General features: G+C 44.1%; 1 protein-coding gene across 5 annotated transcripts in view; it reads right to left on the bottom strand.

Annotated features, from left to right (window-relative positions):
- Positions 1-1,494: 1,494 nt before the first annotated feature.
- Positions 1,495-24,463, bottom strand: part of LOC139060923 (complement C3-like) — a 184,687-nt gene continuing 161,718 nt past the window's right edge. For all 5 annotated transcript variants that reach the window (XM_070540234.1, XM_070540233.1, XM_070540236.1 and 2 more), the window contains 13 exons: positions 24,255-24,413; positions 20,072-20,182; positions 18,662-18,767; positions 18,539-18,574; positions 16,909-16,990; positions 15,344-15,431; positions 13,417-13,488; positions 11,361-11,466; positions 8,993-9,082; positions 8,285-8,389; positions 7,062-7,145; positions 4,901-5,045; positions 1,495-1,985 (listed from right to left, as the gene is read on the bottom strand). In XM_070540234.1, the coding sequence (XP_070396335.1) occupies positions 1,808-1,985; positions 4,901-5,045; positions 7,062-7,145; positions 8,285-8,389; positions 8,993-9,082; positions 11,361-11,466; positions 13,417-13,488; positions 15,344-15,431; positions 16,909-16,990; positions 18,539-18,574; positions 18,662-18,767; positions 20,072-20,182; positions 24,255-24,413 (1,362 nt within the window). In that variant the 3' untranslated portion in view covers positions 1,495-1,807. The remainder of the gene's footprint in view (positions 1,986-4,900; positions 5,046-7,061; positions 7,146-8,284; positions 8,390-8,992; positions 9,083-11,360; positions 11,467-13,416; positions 13,489-15,343; positions 15,432-16,908; positions 16,991-18,538; positions 18,575-18,661; positions 18,768-20,071; positions 20,183-24,254; positions 24,414-24,463) is intronic.

The following is a 24,463-nucleotide window of genomic DNA, read 5'->3' as shown; positions in this document are numbered from 1 at the left end:
GATTCCTCGGTGATTTCTATGTAGGTGGACAAATCCTGCATGCAATGTGAATTAATTATAGTGAAGAGAAGGAAGACGGCGAGAAGAGCTCAAGTTGTTTCGTAAACAAGTTCACAGATGTACGTTTTCTTTAAACATATCTTCTGTTCATATGCCAGAAATGATTGGCGCGCTTGCTGGAGCATTCTTTCAAATATGTAGATTGGTTTACGGTGTTCAAACATTATCAAGTGCAATGAGTGCTAAATGTTCAGAAGTCATTGCAAATAATACGCAACACAGCAATTCTCTACACAATGAGCGCTATTGCGAGCAAGAACAAAGTGGTGTTTTATCTGTTTGCTGTGTCTGAAACCCTCACGGCAGTACTTTCAATTGCGGCATCACTTTCAGGGAAATTCAAGCCGGCCAACCAAATTCCCAGAGATTGCTTCGGTTTTTTTCAACGGTATCTTCAAGTACAACGACCTGCGCCCAAGAAAAAAATCAACTAGTACCCTATTCAAAAGGATATCATGGGAGGATCATTTTATGTGGTAACTAATCTTGCTCAACGCATGATCCCGCCAGGCAAAGTGTGGTGCCTAAGTGTCTCGAATGCGAGACCCGGAAAGAATGGCACACTATACTTGTCGAGATGAGTTGATCGTGGTCGGGGGCTCGCCTGACCGCTGGAACATGTTTGTATTGGCACTGAAAGCGTAAAGCGATTTCTTAATATATAATTAAAACAAGGAACGGACTGCTGGCACTAGACATGATCCTAGAATTAGACCTGCATTAGTGGCCACCTGGAACAAATCCATCATGCGATAAGTGAAAGCGGAAAAGATGTAACTGCAGAATTGAAATTTTTGTGCAAGACAAAGTAAAAAAATAAATAAAGCATAGTCGTTACTTTACAAGAAGTTGTGTTTGTGCTCACACACGCACACAGAATGGATACAGTTCAATGGGATACATGCCCCTAGGACTTCCGTAGTTCTTTTTTTTTACTATGGTGTGTGTGTACACGCGCTTACAATCAGACTACTGATTAAGGCTGGACCCCGGCTGAAAGGTCCAAATTAAACGTTTGTTTTTCCGTTTTGCGGGCGCCTACACTTCTTATATATATATATAATGCACTGTTTGTTATGTACGCGTTGTTCGAATTTGCACACCTGCCTGATGGTTCTTTTTAACGTCTGTTTTCAATCCCGAGCGACCTTTTGCTTCTCGGGCATGTCACAGTAGTACGCACGCGAACCTCTTATCCAAAGTTTGTCACTATCTCTCAGTATTACACTACACGCACGCGAACCTCTTATCCAAAGTTTGTCACTATCTCTCAGTATTACACTACTGCTCTTACCCTTTATTATTCGTCGTGAAAACGACTATAGCCTATGACTATAGGACCAAATCCTCGCCATCCAGCACGCCCGCGATCGGGCCGGTAGACTAGATCTGTCAGCCCCGTCGTGGGATTAGTCAGGGGCGCGTTTGATCGGGTTTTGCTAGACCCAATAAAAGTTTATTCACTCACTCACTCACTGTAGACATGCACCATGCTGCACTCGCTATATATTGTCTTGTTGCAATAAAGCCACTGTTGTTAGCCAGCGGCTTGTGTTGTCTTCTCACTGTCAAGTGTTCGTTCTTGCTGCGCTGTGTTGCACCTCAGAAGCCATGTTGTTACTACTTGCCTTAGACGGAGTCGGGTGCAGTTGCCCGTGGCAACCGTGGAAAGATAACGCCACCTGAGAGTATTGCTTCCATCAGATAGCCCTTTACACGCAAAGGAGGAGACCTGCCTGCACTTTTGCTAAGCGTCGTCAACTGACATTGACCGCACGACTCTAGAGTGCTCCGGGCAGCCTCCGTGCCTCTGGAGATGTGACGACAGCCATTCAAGAACTGAGTAAAGCCTTGCGGCCCTTCGAGACGTCCCTACATTTTGGGTGCTGAAGAGGCGCACGTGCTTGTCCATGATGTATCTTATGCTGCAAAGAAAAAGGGATGAAAAAAATTTAGCGGAAAAAAAATCAGAGGAGGGTGCTCAAAGTCAAGAAATCGATTCAAGGTAGACTTCACGACAAATGCGCCTTGACATATATGGGTAAACTCTGTTAAGCGAGCGGGGGGGGGGGGGGGGGGCATGTGCGTGATGTGACGCTGTAATGTTTTCTGGTTCAGCCGGCGGCCTCGAGCGGCCAATCGCGGGGTAATTTTGCGTGCACTTGCAAGCTTCTTTCACGCTCGAAAGAACACTTTTATGTAGCATGTATTGAGCAACAGAAAGCTGTATGGACAGTTTTCATGTCACTCTACAATTTTCTCATTGACACTTTTCATCTAATATTTGGAAAGCTGATTAAGACTAATTATCTAATTAGGCAAAATAACAGGAAATCTGAGTATCACCAAGCAACAGCAAACATTACCTTGGTTCTGCCCAGCTAAGTGGCATTCGCATATTTTTAAACTCTGGCTAAAGTTAGCTGGGACACCCTGTATATAACTTCAAGGTGCAGGTATCTATCGTTGCCGCAAGTTATGATTGAAAAGTTGGTACACTTCTTAAAAAACAACTGTTTCTTTTGTCGATGTTTCCACCTTTCTCGAGACTGAAAGCAAAATGTACAGAGTACTTTTTGATTTCAGCCTTGAGAAAGGTCTTCTCTGGCCGAACTATTTAAATAGATGCGTATGAGCAGCTTCACGTTGGCAAGCATAACAAATTTGTTTTTTTTTTCAAAGCGCGCTGACTTACTCAAATACGCATATGGCTGCCAAGAGATAGAAAAATAGATACAAACGTTAACAATATGATAGCCCGACCCCGTTTGCTGGGCACAGTAGATGACGTACACACAGAAACATTGCATAATGTTACAGAAACAAACATAGACAATGAAGATATTCCCAAACTTTTGTTGACGCCTGTAAACCTCGGAAACACCTGCATCGCTTTCGGGTAATGCACCAGCTACATTTTGCCACAGGCCGAGAATGTTCCACCGCTGCGCTGCAAGTGCACTATATCTGTGTGTGTGTACGTGTGTGTGCATGTGTATGTATGTGTATGTATGTGCGAGTATGTGTGCGTGTGTGTGTGCACTTGTGTGTATGTGTATTGACACGTGTACTTGTATTGAAATGTGTACTTATAGGGTGACCGCGTTTCACCACCTGCATGTATCGGATGTTGCTTGAAAGTCATAGAAGATTCCAGGGTAATCGACCTGCGTGTCTTCCAGAAAGTTCTCCAGCATTCACAACGCGCGATGAAATCAGATTGCGCAAGGTTCGGTGACAACACACAGCGGATAGAACCATCGGTAACTCTCGAGAAACCTCCAGGCCTATCTTCCAAGCTGCTCTCTAGTACCAGTCCTTATCGGGCAGTGAAACAAACATCCGCTGTCAACTACCTCATCGAGCCAATAGAAGCGCCTTCTGACCAGCGTCGTCACTCCAGAAAATCGTCCCCATCTCCCTGCTCAAGCAGTGCCATGACCCCCATGTTCTCCTGTCCTTAGGTCGCCAGGATGGCTACTCTTTCGGTGGGGAGTGATTGCACTGAAGGCAGTGGGCATGGTGCTAGTGAAAGAGAAGAAGATGACGAGAAGTGCTCATTTCCCCATTTTGATATAGCGCCTACCTGTTTAAGCTTATCGCTACAACCTAGAACTAGTGCTGCTAAGCGAACACCCCCGCTGTACTGTGACGAAGCGAAGTAGCCAAGGTTGTCGACGGCTCGGGTGTGCTATTCGCCAGAGAGAGTTGGCGGGCGACTTCCTGACAAACTGCTTTATCTCCGGCATTAAAGCAGAGACGTCGGCAGCGTCGCGGCCGAAATCCAACGGAGATAGATCTGCGGTGTCCTGCTGAGCAGCGCGTGTTGATGCACGCTGCTAACGCAACTCGTCGTACTGCTGACAAAGCTGTATGACCTCGGCAATAGTCCGGGGACTCTTCGCGACGAGAATCTGGAAAGCATGGTCATCAATGCCTTTCATGACGCGCTTGATCATGTCAGCTTCGTCCATAGAGGAGTTGACGCTTGCAGAGCGATAGCACGTCTTCAATATAACTGGTGAAGGTCTCGTCCTGGCGTTGAGCTCGACCACGCAAGCGCTGCTCAGCGTGAAGCCGGCGAATGGCGGGACAGCCGAAGACCTCAGCCAAAGTTGTCAAAGCTGACCAGGTGGTAAAATCTGCCTCATTATTGCGGAACCATAGGTTTGCCACGTCAGTCAAGTAAAAGATGACATTCGTGAGCTTGACGCGGTCGTCCCACTTATTATAGGCGCTTACACGGTCATATTCGGCTAGCCAGTCTTCCACGTCATGGTCGTCTGTGCCGCTAAGTATGGCCAGATCACGCAGGGCACAGGAGCACCAGCCTGGGTGGACTCGGTTCATGCACTGCAATAGCTGGTGGTATCATCCGACTGCGGAGTTCCAGGATGTCGAAGAGAAGCCCAGCACCTCCACAAAAATACAACGGGGTTGTTCGCATAGCTGCACTAGTTTTAGGTTGTAGCGGTAGGCTCCAACATGTCGACACTATATTAAAACGGGGAAACCAGCCCTTCTCGTCATCTTCTTCTCTTTCACTAGCAACGGGCCCACCGCCTTCAGTACAATCTATATATATGTGCAGGTGTGTGTGTGTATATGAAGTCAAAAGGTAATGAAGGCAAAGAAAGCATCAAGGAGATTAGCTGCGGTTGAAATTGGAATGTAGAAAACAATTCGGAAAAGGGAAATGAAAGTGGATGAAAAGGTAATTTGACACCGGTGGAAGCCAAACCCACAAAATGCGGAGGTTGTGGATTTGGCTCCTGCCAGTGGCAAGTTAGGAATTTAAACGACAGGGCTGAAGCGAAGGCCGATTTACTCAGAAACTTACCCATGAGATCCGTTTCTCGCAACGGGCTCGCCATCTCGGCCGAAGACAAAGTAGCGTACGCCTTCGCTCAAGTCGGCCGTCGTACAGTGATGCGGAGCCAGGAACAGCTTTTCACCCATCAAGACGGTTTCGCTGTTCTCTGCACCTGAAATGTTCGAGGTGATAGGACGAATTGAGAAAGTCTAATTTCAGACATTTATGGCTACCCTCCCACTGTAATAAAGGAATAAAATTTAATCTTTATTGTTAAAAGAATGGCTGGATTGATTAACACTGCCTTTAGACTGATTGGCTGATCTATTGATTCCTGATTGAGCGATTGAATGACAGATTATTTCACTGCAACCCACCTACCGGACCGGACCTGATCCGACCCAGTCCGATTCGACTATCTGAACGACTGATTTATATATTTGTTGAACAACCGATTGATTACACGATTGAACGACCGACTGAACAATTGATTGAACGACCCATTGACTGACTGATTGAACGGCCGAACGATGGAACCGATTGATTGAACGACTGACTGAACAACTGAACAACCGGACGATTGAACAACAGATTGAGTGAAGGATTGATTGAACGACCAAACGATTGATTGAACGATTGTACGGCTGACTGAACGACTGACCGAATGACTGATTGAATGACTGAAGGACCAAAAAACTGAATGACTTACTGACTGAACGAATGAACGACTAAACTGACTGAACGACAGAACTGACTGAATGGCTGACTAAATGACTCACTGAATGACTCACAGGACTAACAACACAGCTGACACGACAACCAAATGACTGACTGAATGGTTGAACAGCCGACTGAATGACTGAACAACTGACTAAAAACCTGACTAAACAATTGACTGAATGACTGACTGGACGACTCCCTGAAGGACTTAACGACTGGAAGGACGACTGAATGACCGACTGACTGAACAAATAAACTGCTGACTGACTGAACGAATGACTGACCAAACGACTAAAACACTGATTGAATAACTGATTGACTGACTGAACGAATGAACGAGTGGCTAAATGACGACTGAGTGATTGAATGACTAAACTGAACGACTGACTGCGAACAACCAACCGAATAACGGACTGAAAGACTGACTGACTGACCAAACGATTGAGTTATTGATTGATTGATTCATCCATTGATTGAGTAATCGAGTGATTAATCACAACCGCACTAGTAGCGTTTTTTATCATTTTCTGTGTGGCTGATGTGCTATTATGCATGCCACTCGAGCCGATCGTGGTCCTGTAAAGAACGAGTAGCGCGCTAAACAAATAAATAAAGTAGATCACTTGGAATGTCCGACTCACACATGTAAGCTGTATTACACCTTTTGCGTTGGGCAGATGCCCGAACAAGTCGATAGGGGCACTACAAACAAATAGGCATTTAGGTTAAGCTAGGTTTGCAGATTATGAAATCTGGAATCACGAATAGGTCAGCCATACAATGACCAGCACGTGCTGAGCCAGGGCAGGCACAAGCGAAAGGTGGACGGTGACGTCACGCCGTATATTTGTTAAGAACTGCCCGTGACGTGATAGTTCTGTAGTAGTGACCACTCAGCGCTAGTTTGTTTATTAGAAGTAAAATATTACACCCAAATCAAAAGTAAACGAAGTCTCATCATGGTAACTTTAACGCACCCCTACTTGCCACCAAATACACTAAATACAGCTAAATCTAACATCATGCTGACGTTACTGCTGATGCACTCTGCACACGGAACTCGATACAGCAACTTTGGTATTCATTGTCACCTCGAATAAACAATCAACTACATCAGATGAATTCCAGATAGCCTTGAAAATGTAATCTACCAGTTTGGACTGACTTAGGCATTTTCATTAGAATTGATTGATTGATAGATCGATAACGACCGTGCTAGTGGCATTTTTTCTCATTTTCGGTGCGGCTGACAGGCTATTAGGCATGCCACTCGAGCCTATCATGATTCTGCAAGCAACGAGTAGCACGCTCCCCTGTGATATTTTAGTACGCACTCACCGAAAGCTTTCGCATAGACAAACTTCTTTCACCTCATTGACTCAGCATCGTCTCCTAAATCATCCTGTAGGGGGTTAAGCTCAAGAAACTATGTATGCGATACCATTCGAGTATCAAGTCACATCATCACCTTCTTTGAGCACAGTAGTGACACGTAGACGTATGTGACGGAAGCCGTTGACGACGCTGTTCCCAGACACATCTGCGATCCATACTGCACGTAAAAGCGTAGGAAAATTAGCAAATGCAGCCACTCTTCTTGCATGCTATATGGTGTTACGGGAAGCACCCTATGGCTGTTATCAGAAGCTTAATCAACATATTTTAAAAACCACATGGGTTTTATACTAGCCAGCACTTAGTACTGGTAAATTACATTACACGGTGGTAATGACCAACTAGACGAGCTTTTTTTTATTGATTTGTGAATATATGGTAGAAAAGGAGAAAGCTTTCTTTCAATCAAGTAATTGCACTGTGGTGACAGTGCCAATGACCTTATCAAAGTCCTGAGGTTGAATTGGGTACACAATCAGCCACTGCAATACCCCGAATTCTGGCAAACATTTTTGTAGCCAAATGCTTTACTTCTTCACAAATAAACATCGCTGTGAATAGAGTAATTATAGGTACACTTCTTCTGTCCTATAAACTATTTTAGTGAGATAAGCAAAGGCCTAAAATGTTATCGGTAATACAACCACTATTTCATATAGTTATGAAAATTTTCAGAACACTCTGTTCTTCGTTGTCGCGCCCAACTTACTAAAGACATTTTTTTACACCTTTGAATGCTTAAATCGAAATGTTGCATTTCATTTTTTATACTGTTAGTGCCTGCATTCTTTTTCCAACTAACCAAGCGTTTACCAGTTATTTAAAATGGGCTATACATTAACTTTTAAAGTTTCTCTGCTTCATAAGCTTGGCAAATTAGTATAGAAATGTGTAAATGATATGTGTATTCCTGTGTGATATTTATCTGTTCTATATGCTGTGTTGCATGCTAACCATGATGTACATAGACTACTTGCATGGTTGTTATTGTATCATTTGACCCACAATTATAGGCTTCAGCAATGTCCAATCAGTTATAAAAACATTTACTTCAGTAAAACTTTTTAAATGTTTTTTTTTATAACTGGTTAGACACAGCTGAAGCCTATACTTCTGGATCAAATGGTACAATAACAACAATGTTAAAAAATTAGGTTTACTGCAGTAAAAATTTAAAAAAATATGACTGATTCAATCTGTACAGAAAGTCATCATGAAAGAAAATTGTCCTCCCTGTTACTTTTCTTTTAGAGTAAACAATGCAAAAAAAGAAGAAAAAACTGAATACTCTTTTACCAAAGTCATGCTCCTTGCAGGCCATCTCTAGGAGCATCTGCCGCTTTATTTGCACTGGTATCACTCTTTCAACGTTCAGAAAGGGCTCTCGTCTAGGACACTCAGCTGTAAGGCAGAAAAAAGGAGTCATATCATAAGAAGCCAGCAAACACTGACACCAAGGACATCATAGGAGAAATTATTTGTGCCTAATAAATGAATTAAAAAACGATAAAATATTGGAAATGAAAGCGGATGAAAAAAACGACAGAAAGCTGAGCTAGTTGGTAAGGCTTTCTTATGCAAAAAAGGTGAGGCATGCAGACAGGACACCACAGAAGTGGACAACACATGCAGACAGGACACAAGAAGAGAGAAGTGAACACATGTTGTCCACTTCTCTTTTGTGTCCTGTCTGCACGCCTCACCTTTTTTGCATAAGGATAAAAAAACAACTTGTCGCTGGTAAGGAACGATCCCACGAAGGTGTGGGATGATTCTCCACCTGCGGCAAGTTGCTTCCACTTTAATTTCCATTAATTGATCGTTGCTTTATTGCATTTACTAAGCACAAGTAATCTACCCTATGTTATCCTTGGTGTCAGTTTCTGTTGGCTTCTTATGATTATATATATATATATATATATATATTGAGAGTTTCTGGTTCACCGAGAAGAGGTAGGAAGGAAGAGACCGAGCCGACAGCTCTGCACTGGGCAGAGTCATTACCTTCTATGCACAGGCACTTGCGTCCTTCGCAAGCCAGCTTAAGGTGAGGGTCCGTCGATCCGATTCCGTAAAACTGCGTGCAAGAACGTGCTGTCGAGAGACAAAGTAAAACATGTGCATTCAGCGTGACAGCATTCACCGGTACACCAAACCTTCCTAGCCATCCCCACTGTAACTTGGCATGTTAATTTAGCCGAGAAAATGCCTTATACGACTGGGAGACACAATGTGGCAGCAAGACAATGAAGTGCACTCTAAGCACGCTAACGTTCACTAAGGTGCAAATTTTTTTCGTATTTAATGGGTAACCGACTCTGTAGGACGTTCTTGAAGGCTAGTTCGTTCATACTTTTACATATACATACAACACACCACTGCGGTCGTGGAGTGCTGTGTGCTTCTTTCGCTTGTCTTCGTCTCTTCGCGAAGTTTAAATCTCCCTTCCAACCGACTCTGCTTACTTTATTATTTCTTTTATTTATGCGTGCTGTCAGTCTCGGTTGGGATATAAAATGACAAAGACATAGTGCCAGTGCGGAGGAAAGAAATAAAACTCGCACGGAGCATTGCATTCCCAAGCCAGCCTCCGCAAGTCAATTCTCCGTGAAGCCATACCCATTGTATTCTCTCTCTCTCTCTCTCTCCCATTTCTCCATATCTCGGGCCGACACGTGACCCACGAGTCCCAGCTGTGCTTGCTTGGGGCTCCGGCCCAGTGTGTGGTTCCTGGCAGGTTCTTCAGGCGATGCGTACACATTCCCATGCTTTAGCAAATGCGAGCGCTCGGCACAAATTTTTCTCACAGTATCGCGTGCGCAACTTAAGTCGTTTCTTATAACGTATACCATTATCTTCTCTAGTTGTCAAGTGCCGGTGTGGTAGCCATGCGTTGCGGTAGCAGCCATTGTGTTATTGGAAGAGTGCACGCTGATCGAGGGTCGGCGGTGGCAAACACTAAAACCTACCACGACACGAACACGTGCCAAGTCACAGCTTCCTATACTTCTTCAATGTCTGCCCAGTCACTATCCAACACATGGGAGCCACTGCTCCATTTTTGCAAAATCATAATTCCAATCAATAAAAAAAATTAAATTATTGGGTGCCTAATTCAAAAAAGAGGTAAGGCGCCCAGAAACACACACAAGGGAAGAGAAATGGACAATACAAACTCCACTTCTCTTGCGTCCGTGTCTACATGCTTTACCGCTTTTTTTTTGCATTATGAATCCTCACTCAACAGCCCCGGTTTTTGTTGTCCTAGAATTATTGGGTTTTAAGTCCCAGCACCATGATATGATTTCGAAGCAGGCTGCAGTGGGAGACTCCGGAAATTCGGACCACCTGGGGTTCTTTAATATGCGCCTAAATCTAAGCACAAGGGCATTGTCTCATTTCGGCCCATCGAAATGCGGCCGCCATGGCAGGGATTCGATCCAGCAACCGCATGCTTAGCAGCCGAACACCACAACTACTAAGCAAACACGTCGGCAATCCCAATCAATATATTCCTGCCGTTGCAAGAGTATGGACAACTTTAGCTTGGCACTGCTGCCACGCTCCGTATCTGCTCCTTGACTCCTTCATAGCGTCCGATCTCCTGCGATGGGACATAGCTGACAAAACAATAACATTGCCCCCATAGGCTGTGACCAACTACTGGGAAAGTGGCGCCCTTTCAGAGTCCCCTGGTCTTTGGCGTCGCTGGGCTGACATTAATACATACAGGAGGCTATGGTTATGCCGAACGTTTTATTGCACTATCAGTTATACAGACACTCCAGGCACATTTCCGCTATTGTCAACGCCGTGATGTTCCATATAAAGTCTAAGTGCAATAACATCGTCACCGCACACACTTGGCTGTACGTGCGAGTGAACGCGGGCAGGGGCGAGCCGACGACGGTGGGTCAACCTCGTGCGTGCAAGGGGGGAAAGCAAAGAGGCAGCGCGCTGTCTTCCATCCCGCGCAAGGCGGGGAGTGCGTTCTACTCCAGTGGCGACTGCGTATGGCACAGCCACGCATGCCTTATCTTGAAGACGATCTGCGGTGGGGACGGAGTGCGCCGAGTGCTGATAGCTTCATGTGTGTGCTGTATTCTCACCGCTTAGTTCATGTTTACGTGAGAGGCAGCCAGCCCGAAGGTGAATTGGCTCGCGGCTGCAAGTGCTCTCGAAAGCGACCGTCTTGCGTCACGGATGGACGTACGGTTCCCTCGTTGGGTAGGCAGACAGGTTTACACACTTAAAAAACGTATCTAAATATATGTGAGATATAATGTAACTTCTATTTTGTAGCTGCTATATGCTTTTGCTTTAACCGTGACGTGTCATGTGCCTGCAACGCTGCGGAAACGACGAAACTCACAGGGGTCGCTGTGGTCGTACACCTTGACTGCTGCCGCCTGAACATTACGGACGACGTGCTTGCGTTCAGTCTTGAATTTCACGCAAGTAGGTGCTTGCCATGGTATCTGGGCACCGACAAAAAAACTTTTAAGAGGGCCACTGCAAAGAACGCATTGTGTGCCAGCCAAGAAAGAACGACAGCTCCCCTGAACATTTGCACTGTCGTTTTGACTTAAAGGGACTGACAACGGGCCAGAATGTGTTGCGAGATCTTGATGAAAATTAAATGATCACACTTTATAGTGATAAAAACCATGCTGTTCATGATTTAAGGAATTTTAATTTTAGATTGTCAAAGAAGTTTAAGAAACAGTAAGTGGCGTGGCCTCGTGGTGAAATCGTGGAATTTCGGGGTAGGCTATGAGATTACTGTATGTAGGTCGGCTCTTATTAAGTACCACATATTTATTGGTTAAACTTGCAGTTATATTATTCGACAATAGCGCTTTACTCTATGCTTCGTAAATCAAAAGCGCACGCATAGCTATGGCAACACGCTGAACAGTGTACCACGCGTGAAAGCGTCATTTCGTTTTAGATACGATTGATTTCGTTTTTCAAGGTAGTGGGACAGGAATCCACGAAAATACATAGCTATTATAGCAGAAATTATTTACCACATCAGAAAATATAAATCGCGGGAACATCAACTTGATAAGCAAAATAATATATTTCTCACATGGCCGCACTTGTCATATGAATCCCATTTATGCTGGCCTATAATTGCTATCGCGCTCACTTATCACAGTTTTCAGCATGCTTCCAGTGAATGACTATATCCTCAAAGCAGACCGAAAAATTTTGATAAACATGTTCCACGGCATTTTCCATGTTACCACTTCATGAATTGACACTGCGAACGGTACCCTTTCCATTGAATTAAAAAAATTTGACCATAAATATTGGTTGCCAGTCCCTCTTAACCACGGCGTTTACTTCGAATCTTTAATGCTCACAGCCTTTCACGAAAATGAACATCAAATTTCTCATAATTCTTAGAGAATTTCTCATGCTAAATGTACTTAACAAAAACAGCCTTAGTTGATTTCCTGTATTCAATATAAGCATTGAGTTATGCGTCCAGACAAAACATTTCACGTGGGTAAAATTCTTTATTATTGTTAGCACTCATGACATCAATACGTATGTTAAGTATAAACCTACGCGCATCCGTTCCCGAACACAGCCTCTAGCAGCGGATACTCAGGACTGGTTCCCTCAGAAAGAGATAAAGCAATATGCACCGTGAACAAGTGGGACTCGTCAGTGGTTAAAGGTTACAGGTGCTTACAGAAACATATCTCTAAGGCGGTGATTTTCCGGACTGTGCACACCGGAAGTGATTACGGAGCCAGAAAGACGTCATGACAGTCATATTTTAGACGCCACCTATATCTATTAAAATTGACAGGACAGCTCGCCCTTTGAGGCTAAGGACGAGATTATAAATTTATATACGCGACACAGAGCCTGGACGTCTAATGATTTGCAATTTCGTTGGCATTTGCTGGGCAAGGAATCACGAATAATTTGGAATTTGGTGCAGCGGCCTTTCATCAAGTCATATCACAAGATGTGCTGTCGTGATAGCATTTAGCTAGAACATTGCAGCGCATGGTCCACAATTGAAAATACTTGTTACAATCTGGGGACAGAAATTTATTCATCAGCCTATGTCGTCAAGATTTAGATTATATTGCGCACTACACAAGAAAACGCCGATTATTGAATTACTGAAAAAAGCACTCATGAATAATTAAAAAAAAACATTAATTGAGACATGGAACCCTTCAGAATAAATGACCCATGCACCACAAAAAAATGTAACACGTAAGAAAGACATACCAGAAAGTGGTACAAAAGAAAGATAGGCAAGGGCTTTGTTTTATTTCTTGCGTGTTGGTATGTGCAAGTTGTGCGACACTTCAAACTGAGGACACAGAGCACGAATAATCGTATGCTCAACGTGCAAGCTGGATTCACGAATATGAGAATGTGGAGGAACGCATCCTCACCTGTTTAAAATAGAGGATCACTTTTCTCTCGGTTAAGACGTACTTGGCCAGATGCGGATTCCCTGTTATAGCCTGTAAAACAAAAAGAAACATACTAAAGCTACGTTTCTCTCAGGTCAGGCATTTCGGCACCTATCGTGCTATACTCAAGCTTCATGACAATCTCAAGATTTGTTAGCAGAATACTTCAAAACACGCCTGCTTACAGTTCGCGTACAAAGCACATTTTTATAAGAGAATACCAGCAAATTAGATAAAGGAAGAAATCAAGATGAAGGCATAGACAAAGTGACAGGACGGTGACTCGAGACGAAGGCATAGACAAAGTGACAGGACGGTGACTGTCACTTTGTGTATGTTGTCTGCCTCTGGATTTCCTCCTTTTCTGTGCTTGCGCTCCACTGTGCTCTCCAAATGGCCTCAATTCCAAACGCGCCATTTCTGCTTAGATTACCGATATCATTTTTGTTGATCCTCCCGTAAACCATGTGCAATAAATGTGCGCTTGGCAGTATCTGATTGTTCTAGAGCTCAAAATTAAATTAGAGACCGTCACCTTGTGGTAACTAGCGAGCTCATGGTTATTTGATGTTCCCATGAACTCCGATGAAGTGCAATAACTACAGAAGCAGAAGGCATTTACTTGGCTTTATCTACTAGTATTAAGAATGTACTAAGGTCCTGCTTGCTATGAAAAAGCCGAGTGGTGCCGGTTGAAATTCCATGATTGTTAATGCTGAAAACAATCTACACATCTGGCTGAATGATTTAGCAACACTGGGGCTACGAAAGACACCGTAACTGACAGCACCGCGAATTATCTTCGACCATGTGATTGTTCAGCGCGCAATTTTAGCCAAGTACGCGAGCTTTTCTTAATTTCGCTTCAATTTAACTGCAGCCACCGAGGCCGGGAGTCAAACCCAGGTACTTGTTCTCAGTAGCACAATGCCTTAGCCAATGAGGCTAACGTGAACCCCCGCTATCGACACACTTCTCAACCAAACGCAAGTGGATGAAGCAATAATGTTTGACAGTGGGCTAGCTAGTTATGCATTCTTCGTAGCAGTGTCAAAGTACACATAAACGTAGGGGAAAAAATTCACCAGCAATTACGATACTCCGTAATGCAAAATTTGAGTGCAGCTTATACGTGTTTTCATTTCACAATATATTGGCTGGCGCGGACAATCTGTCTCGTACAGCACGTTGCAAGCGGAGCGAAGTTTGGCGCGACTGCCTGGCTAACCAGATCACGAGAGCCAGCGTGTGGGTGAAGCGCGGGCGCAATTCGCAGTAGCCGCCACAGGCAGACCTCCGTTTATGCAGCGCTTTGTTTCCACACCGACACGCGCTACTCTGGTGCCATCGCAGCCATCTCGCAGTCATCGTCGCTGCAAAGCCAGACTTGCGCGGCAGTACGCTTTCATTTTCGCACTTTCGCCATACCCTCCTCATCAGCTTTCCTTCTCGGCTTTCTTCTCTATCACCGTCTTTCGTCTCCCATTGCGCTCGGCAATCCCTTTCATTCTTCGCCGTGCTAGTTCACTCGGTTACGAGGGACACCGCCGACGCTCACTCTAGGAACGGGCGCCTAAGAACTGTGCTCTAAAAAACCAAGGCACCTGACAGAGTGCCGACCACAAATCATAAAGTGCTCAGTCTCCTCTGGAAGCGACTGGCCACACAGCATATGGACGTCCCAAGAAAGATTAAAATCGAGGACCACATCTACACACTGGTTGGGGTATCGCTTCCTGAGGACACTGAGGAAGTTATGAGTTGTGGTCGGCACCGTATCTCGTCCCTTGGTTTTTCCTATGTTTGTATATGCTGTAACGCTGATGTGGATGAAGGGGTCAGCAAATTTCCGCACAGACCTACCAAATATATCTATCGACAGAAGAGTGCCGGAAAGCATTCTTACAGCGTTCAAGTCTTCGACCACAGGATCGAAACCGCTGAGTAGTCCAACTTCGATGACAGCAGCGTTGGAGTCTGACTCGCCGACATACCTAAAGCAAGATGCAATTATTTCAAAACTTTTTGAGGCAACGTCAAGTCTGCACAATAACCATACGTAGCTGCTTTAAACACTGAATTACAGCCTGTATTCAGAGTTCCCCGATCAAAACCAATTGATCCCCATGTCTAATAGTTCCCTATGAATATAAGGGTGTCCCACATAAAAACTCATGCACTCCCATATATCACATTGTGATCCCCGTAAGGTATATAGGAATATAGGAGTTTTTATTTGGGACTGTCATCCATTTCTACGAAATTATTGGATATATGGCAAACATTTTTTTTTTCTATGAGGAATATTCGAGGGTGTTTGAGAACTTTCGGGGCTCTGACAAACGCATTTTCAAGGATTAAAGCAACATAATGCCCGACAATTCGAAAACAAAACACGGCGTTGAACAACGAGCAAGCTTTTAAAGCGTTTAGCATTAGACACACACTTACTTCACGTATTTCACGCACTTACCGGAGCCGGTCGGTCAATGGGTCTGTAACCGTTTTCCCACCAACTTTGGCCACTGGGTAGTCCACGATATAATGGCTAGTACATTGAGCTGCTGTGCTGAGGGAACCGTATTCGAAACAAACCATCTGACCAACTTGGATCCCTCGGCATTTACTACTGGGTACGGGCTATTTTTCAGTGAAACCATTTGACGCAACCATGGGCCACTGCTTATAGCCACTCGGTATGTACGGCTCGGTATGTGACGCTCTTCAGTGAACCTCTTTAACGTCAGCTAATGTCATGTGCACTGGTCACTAACCATGTTCCACTTTTGGTAATAATGATTATATAAAACATAATTAGCAATTACGCCCCACTCAAGCTAGAGTGCTAATCACGTTAAATGTCGTCATTCATTTCTAACGAATGGATACACCGGCAAAAATTTTTTTTTATTTCGCACAAAAAAAAGACAACTTCTGCTGAGCCATTTTTGTGGAAACCTTAAGAAGTTTTTACAAACAAGATGGCTCCTTACCATAAATATGTTAATCGGATCAGAATGGCTTCACTCCTAGCTTGCAAAAACCTCGTGGTCAGATGCACAAATAAAGTCGACCAACCTTAATGGGAAGCCTAATTCAACGATTTTGGAGCCCATCGTGAAAGTTAAGCACTTTTGAAGAAATAAAAAAGGCACTTTCACCTTCAAGGTTTTTTTTAATGGTTTCAAGGACCTTTACAAGCCCTGGGTTGTCAAAATGTATTATTATCAACACATCAAATTATGGGGCTTTACATGCCAAAACCACTTTCTAATTATGAGGCGCGCCGTAGCGGAGGACTCCGGAAATTTCGACCACCTGGGCTTCTTTAACATGCACCTAAATCTAAGTACACGAGTGTTTTCGCATTTCGCCCCCATCGAAATGCAACCGCCGTAGCCGGGATTCGATCCCGCGACCTTGTGCTCAGCAGCCTAACACCATAGTTATCAACACATCAACTTAACTTACTGTGAGCAAACTTCAATGTCGTAAACAAGCTTGCTCCCCTGCAGTTCGTTAGGTGGTCTAACGGTGCCGTACGGACTTGTCACTGAAAGGAAACGTGAATTGGGTCATTAGAAACAAGAACGAAGTCGGTATGCCCTAGTCTATGCCAGGCTGCAAATAACTTTATATCTTAGATATTGAGCTATGACAAGTTTATTGCATTTTCATCATCACTAAAAATGCTGCAGAAGGCCAAATGAATAATGCTGAAGTTTCTGTAAGTCTTAATGCATCCAAAAAAAATGATGACTCCAAGCCTTAAGCCATGTTTGAATATGTCTTTCAGATGGTGTACAAGGAGATGCGCAAGTGTATTCCGCATCTTGAGGGAGATGCAAGATATGATTCCAAGATCCTTGCTGCAGGTGTTCAAATAAATGATTTAAAGTTTCAGCACTGTGCTGCGTTGGCTGTGTGTATTTTCACTGGACCGGCTGGTCCTATGGCCGATCACATTAGCAGCTAACTGTGACTTGCGACAGCGAGCTAAGGTCCATGCGAGCTCTGGCCAGTCTGTATCCTGCGTGATGCGAACTTACACCCTGGGATTTCATTTGGGCATGACTCAACACCAAAGTGGCTGGTCAATGGTTTAAAGCTGGAAATGTAGCAGGAACATTTTCTGGGTCCAGCTGGAACCACTGAGCCTTCCAGCTGGTAGATTCTTCCATTTCCAGCTGGAATGTTTACTGGTCGCAGCTGGGAATACAGCAGATTCTAGCTGGAAATTATGTGGTTTCCAGATGAAATCTGCACGCTTTCCAGCTGGAAATTATGTGGTTTCCAGCTGGAAATCATATGGTTTCCAGCTGGAATCTGCGTGCTTTCCAGCTGGGAATAAAATTCTTTCCAGCTGGAAATTGCATCGCTTCCGGCTGGAATTTTCCCAGCTGAGAAACATTTCCGGTTTCATAATCCAACTGGGAATGGAAACTATTTTCACCTGGGTTGACAGGCCTAGAGCACGGCTGCAGGTAATCTCATAATTTTATAAAGCACACAAACGCCTGCGTGCATTTCCCAGGGAACAGCTGGAGTAATAGAAATGGATTTTTCGCTTTTCTTGCTTCCAAAAGACAAGGATGATCTGCGATAAGTGCTTGAAGCCATTTTTATGCCTGTGTGGTGATTCCGCAGTATTCATCTGTATCCTTTTGCTCGCAATAGGTGCTCTCCTTCCAATTCATCTGTCTAATCTCCCTTTACCTTGCATCCCAACCTCCCAGGGTAGACTAGCAAGCCTAACGCCTGTCTGTTTAAACTTCCCGCTAATCCTTTTCTACATCCATCTCCTCCTCTCTTTCACTCTCTCTCTCTCTTAATTTTTCAGTTTGGTGCGAGTTACTGGCACATTTAAAACTTAAAAGATAAACTACAGCTGGACGTTTATCAATTAGCTACTCCGAAATAGGAATTATTATCAAGTTTTTTGCAAACTTAATATGCTAAGACACCTAAACTGTAGACGACACATAATGACAGCTCTCACCAATACCAGTAATTTGTTAATAGACCATTAGCAAAATACCATTGTGCAACACTGAAGTCAGTGAACAATAGCAACTTAATCTGTAAAGTTAATGTAACTCACCATGCAGCGAAGATCCAAAATCTACAGATCGACGTTCTGAAGCAAAAAAAAGAAACATGCGAAAGTGAATTGGAATTCTTTCGTCATAGTCTACACAAAAGTTCCTTGTGCAAATGATTTTACCTCGGTCGAATCCGAGGAGCTCATTCAAAAGGTCTTCGGGGAAATCATCCAAGGCAGCGCTCTTCGCTTTGGGTGCATGGATGCCAGCTTGCACAGTTACGTTAAACTGCAGAGGAAAGGTCAAACATTGTGCAGCATAATCATTTACTCTTGTTCATGACTTCACGCATACCACAGACCTAAAGGACTCATGCCAGATATAGTAAACAATCACAGTACAGAAAATAAAGGTCTGCGCTATGCGAAAATACGTAATAAGGTGGAAATATATACGGAACAAATGCTTCAAATCACTGGATTAACGTTGAGTAGCTGATACTTAAAGGGATCCGCCTGTCAGCGGTTTGAGATGACAAACACATAAAGCAGTTTAAGGTAAGAAGCAAACTCCTCGTGCCACTCATTAGCGACTGTAATGCAGTAACATTATCAGGAGTGACTCGAATCCATTGAAATACAATGTCTCCGGTATCGGCCCATGTTACAAATGACATCAAGGCTAGGGACCTCTCGTTATTCAAAATTTAAAATCCAAATAGAGAAGTTGCTGTTTCGTAATTTGTTTTCCATTCGAGAACTATTTATTTCAAAGCGTCAGATTACGTTTCTTTCAAATATCAGAGGAATAAGCTCTTACTGGAATTTCAAAGGGGACAGAAAGAGTGATGTGAGGGCTGCTTCGATTAAATCTACTATGGGATATTAGTGGTTTCTGCGCAGGCGGCATCAGTTCCTGAGCGAACAGTTACGGAGCAAATAACTTCTAGTGATGCTGTGCATGAATGTTTTCAGGAAGAACTCATTGTCGCGAATGTTTTGTAGTATTGATTAAGACCATATATCTATGCGCACCGGTCGAAATAAATTCTGTTGAAAGCATCTTCTGTTGACATTTGTTCTCCTTGTGTCGTTTTCCATCCTGCATGACTTATTACAAAATAACAGGCCCTAAATTATACAGTTTTTTAAAGCCTGAATTAAAACACTTCTGATGGTACATAGCAAGCCCCAGTGTATATTATTACCGCTCCCCGTAAGCACCTTTGTGACCCAGTCTTGGGGATCAGTGCTCTCTAATCTGCGTCGACACCAACATAAAAGGTCAGCGAGTTTCCTATGTAAGGCTGTCGTTAATGGAGTATGCACAGTTTGGAACATTGGCCGACAAGTAACTACAATGGCGCATCTGCTGCCATTCCTGTAGCTTTCCTGGCCTCAAGATCTTGTGTTCTAACAAAAGAACCGTTCTGTGAAAGCACTCCTTCATCCAGTAGTATACAGATGAACGCAGGCAGTGAGTAGACTTTAGCGTAGGTACTGCTGATGCAAGATGTGTTGCGATAAGAACTGGGTTCAGTGAAAGTTTAACATTGGACTGCCTTGCATAATAAACTAAAGAAGGAAACTTACCTTGCACCGCACTTCTGGTGGAAAAAGAATGTTGTACTTCATTCTAACGGAAAGCAACCCACTTCCGGTTCCATTAGCTGTCACACGCAACTTGCCAGACATGTCGCGAATCTGCAGCATAGTAAAGTGGCAACCGGAATTCAATCGTTTTCGCGCGGAAGTAATTAGCTTCACCACTGAAGTGACTCATCTACAATGTTTAACACTTGGCATTTTACTAGCTGTCCGGACTTCAGCAGGTGTGCTAGTGGCGACATCTCGGGACATTGGACCAGCCACAAAAATGGTGAGGGAAGTTTCTATTCTTTTTACAGTTCTCGTCAAATATTTTTTCAAGCCGCCATAGTTTCATAACTGCGATAGCGCCAATGTCTTTACATGAGCTCCTGAGCAGCGCATTTGCCCTTCATTGATGTAACGGTTTAATACGGGCTGATTTAGCACAAATTCACCAGATGGCGCCACCAGAGTTGTTCAGCTATAGTATATGTAGCATATATAGGGGATAACAATAAATCATCATTGTCGTCGTCATAATCACCATCACTCATCATTTTGCAAATAGGAAACTCTAGCTTGTCCTTAAACATGTGGCCATTTATATCTAATGCCTTAACACCGCAGACGTAGAAACGATCAGAAGCAATCGTGGCGCCATCTCGTGACATTTAGTTAAACCAGAGCGCGGAAAGTGCACTGATAAATTATTGGCGTAAAAGCATCGGCAACATGCGACAAAAAATTACGGTTATAAGTACCTCACGATGACTCTCGACGATAATGCGATTAGGACTCAAGTAATGTAGCGATGCCGCATACTGCTGAAATTACGTTTACTTAAAATGAGTAGTGGTCGCCAAGGCCGCCCACGAGCATGATGGCATGACGATGAATGCATAACAGCGACACAGTGACGAAAAAGGAATGATGTCGATGGAAGTACAAAGGTGGTGTGATGACAAAGGAGATAACGATTGGGAATTTATGATGATAGTAAAACGACAACAAGCATGACGACAGCGGCATGGCAGTGGGATGATTCTGAATGTATGACAACGATAGCGTGACGAAAACAATGGATGGGACAACTGGATTACGAAGCTAGAAAGACAACAATGGCACAAGCATGACAGCATGGCTACAACGTACGGTATGACAATGGATGCATGGCAGCGATAGTGATGAAGACGCAATGACGCCAATGACGTGAACATGGCAGCATAATCACGACTGAATGACGACGACAGCGCGATTGCGATAGAATTACGAACAAGGAATGACGTCATTGGACCGACGAAGGCGGTATGACGATGCCAGCATATGACGACAATGTAATGGCCTTTCTAAAGTGATAATTGTAAAACTCAGAGTGTCTACCAAGTTGACAATTCTAAAACCTCCCAGTTTTCCAGGTTTTCCCAAATGCATTTGCAAAATTCCTTGGGTGATACAGAACTATGTTTTATGTCAAGACGGGCTGAAAGGATATCGCCCGATGCTGTCACACTCTAGTAAGCCTATGAAATTTTTTTAAAATGGCTTAATCCAATTTGAATACTAAAAAGCAGTGCTTATGTTATTCAGAAGAATAGAAGGGAGGGGTTAGTAAATGCACAGCAAATAAAATGTCTTAAAAAAATTGCAAATCGAATCGGACACTCTCAAATACAAATAAAAAGGGAATGCATACAGAAGCAAATATTTTCGAATATGAGCTATTTCTATCAACGGCTAGCCATCTCAGTGGTATAAGGCCCAAACTTTGTCTCAATTGAGATTCTCTCTCAACAGCTTGTATGTCAACCTCAACTGTCCTGACATACTCTCAGCCAGCGCACGACGCCTTAGTGTGGTCTTTCACTGCTTTAAAGAGTTTTTTTTGTTTTGGATAAGGGTCACCTGCCTCTCGGCATCAGCCAAGACTGATTGAGCTCAAAATGGCGGCAGCACGCTTCCTTTCCCGTTCATTCCCCAATGCGTAGGTCCTTTCTGTTCTTGTCCTCCTTCCACCCCTCTTTCGCCCCACGGACCATTTGAAGCATGTTCTTGGTTAGTTGCACAGTCCACATCCGATTTTTCGAACTCCCTGGGAGCCGCAAAAACGTCAGAAAAATCGGCCAGTTGGAAAAAATAAATGCATGTAATTTACAGCCCTTAAGGGCTCAAACCGCCACAGGCACATTCGAAAATGCTCTGAAAACCTGCCGGTACACGTACTAGGCATATCGGTGCTCGTACTGTGACAGGAGATACCGGGTGCACGCATGTATAATTAAGAGAGAAGTTATTCTTGTGGGGAAGGAGAAAAGGCTAGCGCTATTTTCTGCAACCCATGCGGGAATACGGCTCAGCGCCAGCAGGGTGGAGGGGATGGGGTTCAAAGAGAGAGAGGGTAGGAGGGAGAAAGGTAGAGGGTCGTAGAGATGGCAGCGAAATAGTGGCCGATCAGGAAGCCCGAGTGTCTAATTAAGGAATACATACTGTGTCTCGTAGCAATAGCCCCTTCCCATGCTTATGCTTTACCACAACACTTTTGCGTATGCTTCACCAAGTAACACTTGTGTATGGAAGCAAAGTTCACTTTCCGAACCGGCATTATGCAACGCACCGTCCTTTCCAAGCTTCTAATCCAATCGCGAGGGCCACAAAGGCAGAGTCCGTGCCATTGCTGACAGCAGCAAATTCTTTCAATAAAAAACACGGCATCCAACGGCAAGAAGCTTCATAGCGAACGTCGAAGCAGCTAGGCCTAACCTTTCCGCCGTGATGGCTACGGCTGTCAGCGGATCTGCGTGCGAGAGCGCCAGTTCGAGGCAACATTGAAGGTAATCAAAATGGCAGCAGTGGTGGCTTTGATTAATGCCGTTTCAGACCTGCGGTCATGGCAAAACTTCCGGAAAATCGTACGCCGAAGAGTTCTTACGTTTGAAATTTCAGGCGTTCTGATACATTGACTCTATGGCGTACGTGGTGGTGGCGCGAAGCCATCCAAATTATCGGGAATCCAGAAAGTCGGTCGTTGACTGTACCCTGGCAACTCCTCCAGCCGACGATAGGGCGTCAAAGACGATTCATTACGATTCCTGTTTGTTACTTGAGCCAGCATTACCTCGACTTTCGACCCTTTCAATAAAATTACAGCTAATTTTCCCTGACAGCATTAATTCCCTGAGTTTTAACCGAGTTTTTCCAGACTACTCAATATCCCTGAAAATTCCATTTTCCCGGTTGGTAGACACCCAAAAAACTATAAAAAGACGAGGATGGTATTAGGGCAATTGTATGAGGATGACTGGCAACGATCGAGTGATGACAGAACGACGAAGTGCTGATGACGAATGCAGAATGACGAAGGTGGAATGATCACGATGTCAAAGCGACAACAGTGTGACAGAATTTATGATGATGACTGTATTATGTATGACTACAGCATGACAACGGTATTGGGACAATGGAATTGTGACGAATCCATAAAGACGATGGCGTAACGACTGTATAACAAATACTGCCCAGCAATGATGGCGTGATCATGGCATGACGAGAGTCGATTGACAAAGCTCAAGTGGTGAAGATGGAATGACCACGATGACCTCACGACAACAGTATGACAATGACTGCATGACGACTGTATAACAACGGTGAGACGACGACGGCTTGACGAGATTTGTATCACAAAGCTGGAGTGATGAAAATGAAACGACCACGAGCATATAACTTGTGGCTCAAACTATTAGACAACTTGGCCAACTGGGTAGGCATTGAAGGTATGATGACGACATGATGAAATTGAAATAAGAAAGCTGGAATGACGACGGCTGGAATGACCAAGACAGCATCACGACCAAGAACAGAGACCTAGTGGTGTCAGCTCGCAGACAACTTGGGTCAATGGGTTGGCGTTAGAGCACACACACACACGCACACACACACACACACACACACACACATACATACATACACACAAGACAGCCTCAAAATGCGTGAAGCAGGCAAAGAATGCTAATTTCATTACGATTGCTTCGGACCCTTTGTGTTTGAACAAAAGACCAAAAGATGCAGCTACTAGCCCCCATCTCCGCTAGTATGGTATTCTGTCAACTTCATTGCATGCCAAGAAAACTATGACTCCTAATTGTACTGTTTATTTGGCAAGCTAAAGGTAATCTTTCATGAGTATACTCACATCCACCTCCTGGGGAACTGCTGCATTGTCGGGCCTTATCCGAATGCTCTTGTGGAAGTACTGCTGTCCACTCATAGTGACATCGCACATGAGGTCCATGTCGGGTTCCGAAGACTTCACGTCGAACTCCATAAGCGCCTGGAGGGCTACTGCGCCGTCCTGAAATTAAGATTTCTTGCATGCACGGAAGCCGACTATGAGTCCCCGTT

The sequence above is a fragment of the Dermacentor albipictus genome, chromosome 6 (assembly GCF_038994185.2).
Source record: "Dermacentor albipictus isolate Rhodes 1998 colony chromosome 6, USDA_Dalb.pri_finalv2, whole genome shotgun sequence".
In the NCBI taxonomy this organism is placed as follows: domain Eukaryota; kingdom Metazoa; phylum Arthropoda; class Arachnida; order Ixodida; family Ixodidae; genus Dermacentor; species Dermacentor albipictus.
Note: the sequence above shows the minus strand (reverse complement) of the source record. Positions and strands in the feature narration are given on the sequence as shown.